Below are 4,685 nucleotides of genomic sequence, written 5' to 3'. Positions count from 1 at the left end.
TGACAAGAGAATGGGTAAAATGATAAATCATTAGATTCAAGGGGCATGAAATATATGGACAGAGTAGTTAAATCCCATTAAATTAATTCTATTGACTATTCTAATTATTTAACTGAAAATACTGTTCTTTAAAATGTTATGTAAAATGAATGGACAGTTGGCTAAGCTAATATGTTTTTATTCTATAATTTTTTCATGTAGCAATATTTATACTAATGACTTACAAAGGCAGTAAATAGTGCCCTCTTTAATATATTTAACATTTATTGAACACTTTCTAAATATCTCACGCAATGTTCATGACCCTGTGAAGGAGGTGAGAAAACTGAGCTTATATGAGGCTGACATGCCAAAGGTGACACAGTGAATGGGAATGAAATCTAGAGTCTCGTGTACTTCAAAGTATTTGTTCCTGAGTTTTTCCTATAGCCAGTAAGCCTAAATCTTTTGTCTCTTCTAAATTCTAAGTCTATGGATTGTATATCGAAAACACCTAAAGTTGCTTCTCAAAAACAAGGACAGTATTTATGAAGTGGTGAGAAATGTACCTGGTTTCAGATTCATCTTACCAGAAAGCAGTGATGGAGCACTGGCCTTAAGGACAGACCACATGGGTCTGAAGCTGGTCTCCCCACTTACCAGCTCTGTGTCTTTGATTCCCATCCTCTTTGTGCTTCAGCTTCCCCATTTTTAAAATGGGGTTGCTATGAGAAGTGATTACAGAAAAAGCACTTAGCCAAGAGCATGATACATAGTAAGAACTCAACAAATGTAACCTCGTGTGATTACTATTCCTTCAAATACAGTGCTCATCGTTCTTTCCAGCCATAAAGACTTTTCTCTCACGTAACCCCTCTTACTTGTTCTATGAATCACATTCCTATTTATCTCTTTGAGGACAAGAAATACAAAGATTCCTCCTCTCTGAGCTATCTTCAGTCCTCTTCACCAGCTTCTTCGCTCTTCCTTAAACATGCTTAGACTCTCATTAAACACACAGAAGTACATATAAAACCTTAAGTCTGCTCCACACCCTTGTCCAGTTTTCATTCTACCCTGGCAATCCTTACATACCTCTTCATTCCGAAATTCCTTGATGTGTGCTTTCCTCATGGCACTGAACATGACACTGAAACCACTCTTAGAAGTTGCCCGTGATCTTGCCTTCATCTTACTTGACTGTCTTTTAGTGCTGGCCAACTGCTGGCCCCTCATTTATGCTTGGAATCTCTTCTCCCTTGATTTCCAAAGCAATATTCTTTCCTCCTCACCTCCTGTTATTTATCCAAGGTTATCATTTTCTCTTTCTTCCCTTTTTCTCTTAACGAACTCATTAAATATCACTTCTATACTCATAAGTCCTAAGTCTACAACCATATCCTGCCTGCCACTCAACAACCCATGCCTGTAGAACATGGCTGATATCTCGTCACTGCAAACATAAGATACTGGAAGATGAAACTCACCTTCCCCATGCCCTCCAAGGAGGCAATGGATGAGGGCTCCTTGATCTCCTTATCAACTATTGCAATACTATTAAGAATAATACCACCCTTCTACTCTTACAGGCTAATTATACCAATGTCATCTAAAGTTCTTTTATCTTTTCCAAGCTCTACCTAATAATCCCTTACCTCTTTTTTTTAAGTTATTTATTTTTTTATGGTGACATTGGTTAATGAAATCCAGTAAGTTTCAGCTGTACACTTTAACAGTAAGGCATATATATATTTACGCTGTTCACCTCCCAGTTAGATTTCTTTGTCATCACATCCCTTACCTCTTTTCAAGTATCTTCCAGATATGCCCTTCCTTTTCTATTTTCCCTGCATCACTATTCAACCTGAGTACACAATATTTTAAGAGTAATCTCACTAAAACGCATCTACAGCTCTTAAATTTATAATGATTCTAAAAGTCTTCTCATCAAATCCACCTGAGTTTTCATGACTTTACAAGAGTGGATCCCCCACTCAACCTAACTATAATCTTGTTTTCAACTCTATCTTAAGGGCTGATAAAAATCTAGTGCTAGAATGTGCCTTACTTAGGGAATTGCCAGGCGCAGTTTTTATTTCAGCAGTGAGGCAATCAGAGCTCAAGGAAGTTGTGACATGCCTGATGACAAAGATACAGGAGCAGATCTAGAACTAAGCATCCAGACAGGCCAAGGGGTATCTCTTCATTAGATTATCCTATGAAATCTCCACTTTGTCCATGAAAATCTATCTACTCCCCACCCCCTAAACCTAAGTATTCATCCCTACCTTCAGGCTTTTGCATTTGGTGATGCCCTCCACCTATCCGAATGCCACTCATCGTTCAAAGTGCAGTTGGAACCCTACAGGCTCACTCTAGGCCACTCCCAACTGCCCAAACCCACCCCGCCATTTCACTTGTACTACTCTTAGAACCACCGTTTCCATTCTGCATGTAACTGTCCTCTAAGTAGTCAATTCGACTAAAGCCCTACCAGATAAACAGTGCCTCTTAAGAGCTGGAACAAACTTTTCACACTGTAGCTTTGACAGAACTTAGGGGCCCACAGGAAACAGAACACGCAAGTCACTAAAAAGAAGGAAGCACTAGGAATGACTATAGATACTACCTGTCTAGACTTGAAAGGCATCCATTTTATCAGGAATCTCCAATACAAGTCAGTTATAATTTTGTTTCCAGCTAATTACTGTACAAATCAAAAACAGTAAAACATACGTACTGTCATGAAATACTGTTGTCGGTGGCGTTCAAGAACACCGTCTCAAACGGTGTCTAATCTTTGCGCAATTTCAACCTAGGAGATAAACATCTATTAGTAATAAAAACGTACACCCTACAGGCTTTCTTCCTAGTAAAATTTTAAAAGGCATGTATAATTTTACCTACTATTCTTATTCAATGGGCTGCAGAGTATAAAATGGTGCAAAAAGCAGGCACCCGACAAATGTTTGTGAAACTGGAAGATTTATTTTGGAGAACTGAACTTTAAAAAGTTGACTCCATTGTGGAGGGGTAGGTAATGCTTTAACGTAACCCTGAAGTTAGTTATGCTCACTACATATTCATCACACCAAATTATATAATATGCAAGAGACCAAAATCAAACATCTAAACCACTTAAAATATTAGTATCCAAGACACAAACACCCCACTTATCAACTGAATTTTGAGGAGACGGTTTTCTTAATGTTTTAGAGATTGAGGGGTCCAAAATCTCAGAAGGGGAGAAAAATGTATCTCAAAATATAATGCTTTTAAATTCAATCTCTCAGCTTGTACTAGAAAAAAATATGCCATGCTGTCCAGAGAACATACACAGAATAACACAATCAATCAAGACCTCTATTTATCATTTTAAAGCACCACCATTTTGGACTAAAATTGCATCTGAATAGCTCTTCATTCTCACTGTACATAGCTGAATAAATTGCTATCAATTACAGTGTTACAATCTCCATTTCTCATTTGCTCTTTTCCTTTTTTCAAGTGAAACAATTAAAGGGCGGGGGTGTAAAAAAAAATATCCTTTCAGTGTTAATTATGAGAAAAAAATACATATATGCATTCCAGCACGAAATCTAGTAAACAGAAAAAAACTGTAGCCACTGAACTGAATTTTTAAAAAGCCATTTCAAAGGTGCATATAGCAAAGACAGGCTGACACTATAAAAGCAATTTCTAATATCTTTTGAAATACTGTCCTCTTTCTAACCCCCAAATTGCCCAGAAAATTCCTTCCTTGTAGCTATAAGAGCTATTTGCTAAGGGTGTCTTTGAAAAACAAAAATTCTCAGAACACTTAAAATCTATCAGCTACATATATTTATCTATTTTGCCTGGGGGAGGGGCGGGTGTCACACCTCACCACAATCACTCACCCAAATAGTTGAATCAGTATTTCTTTAGATTCAGTATACTAAGAAAAACAATACCGCCTCATATGGTATTTATTTTCTTAAAGGCAGGTTATGATATATGTGAAAGCTCAAGGGAATGCATACATCTGTTTAGCGTCTGAAGAAATGCAAATTTGTATCCAAGAAAAGCAGCAGACCCTCCCTCCACCCTCCATTCTTCATCATCCACAACCAGAGTTTTGCATCAATATCAATCCTTAAATTAAGCTAGAAAAGCAGTACGGAGAAATAATTGCTTTTTAAGGAATTCTGGTTAAACTTGCAACTTTTCCAATAAAACCCCTATTTATTAATGCCACTTATTGATTGGTTTACCCCATCACTTTATGTTGCTGATTAGTTTGCATACTGAGAGCCCAAACCAGCCAAGTGATTCGTGGCATAAACCATCGAACTGTGAAGTCCACGAGGGTCAGTGGGATGTTGTTTTTTTTTTAAAGGTCGTATGCTACCTAAGCTTGTTTAAATTATCTTGTTATAGCACTTTGGGGGAGATTACGACTTGTAGGTGCTCTGTAATTCTTTGTTCTCAGAGACTACTGCTCCTAAGGCCCGGCATATCCTCCCCGCCTCCCACCCAAGATTAAACCTTAGTCCAATCCCAAAGGCTTCCTTCCCACCTTCGGGGCAAGTCCAGGGACCGCAAGCCGCCAGATGGCTGCATTCTTTACGTGTAAACCAGACTGCGGGGAGACCAAATCCATTCCTTCCTCCCGGGGACCTCGCTTCCTCCCCACGAAGGTGCGCGAGCCGGCCCCGGCCCCACTG

At 38.7% G+C, this 4,685-nt stretch overlaps 1 protein-coding gene across 2 annotated transcripts in view; it reads right to left on the bottom strand.

Annotated features, from left to right (window-relative positions):
* The window catches only part of NFYB (nuclear transcription factor Y subunit beta), a 15,389-nt gene extending 10,710 nt beyond the window's left edge, over positions 1 to 4,679 (bottom strand). For both annotated transcript variants that reach the window (XM_025048682.1, XM_006914529.3), the window contains exons 1-2: positions 4,538 to 4,679; positions 2,720 to 2,794 (exon numbers count right to left, since the gene is read on the bottom strand). Coding sequence is in view for 1 of the 2 variants with exons in the window: in XM_006914529.3 (XP_006914591.1) it covers positions 2,720 to 2,725 (6 nt within the window). In the remaining variant the exon portion in view is untranslated. The remainder of the gene's footprint in view (positions 1 to 2,719; positions 2,795 to 4,537) is intronic.
* Positions 4,680 to 4,685: the final 6 nt, after the last annotated feature.

Source organism: Pteropus alecto, unplaced genomic scaffold (genome assembly GCF_000325575.1).
Source record: "Pteropus alecto unplaced genomic scaffold, ASM32557v1 scaffold94, whole genome shotgun sequence".
Classification (NCBI taxonomy): domain Eukaryota; kingdom Metazoa; phylum Chordata; class Mammalia; order Chiroptera; family Pteropodidae; genus Pteropus; species Pteropus alecto.
The sequence above is the reverse complement of the archived record's forward strand: the minus strand, read 5'-3'. Positions and strand labels throughout refer to the sequence as shown.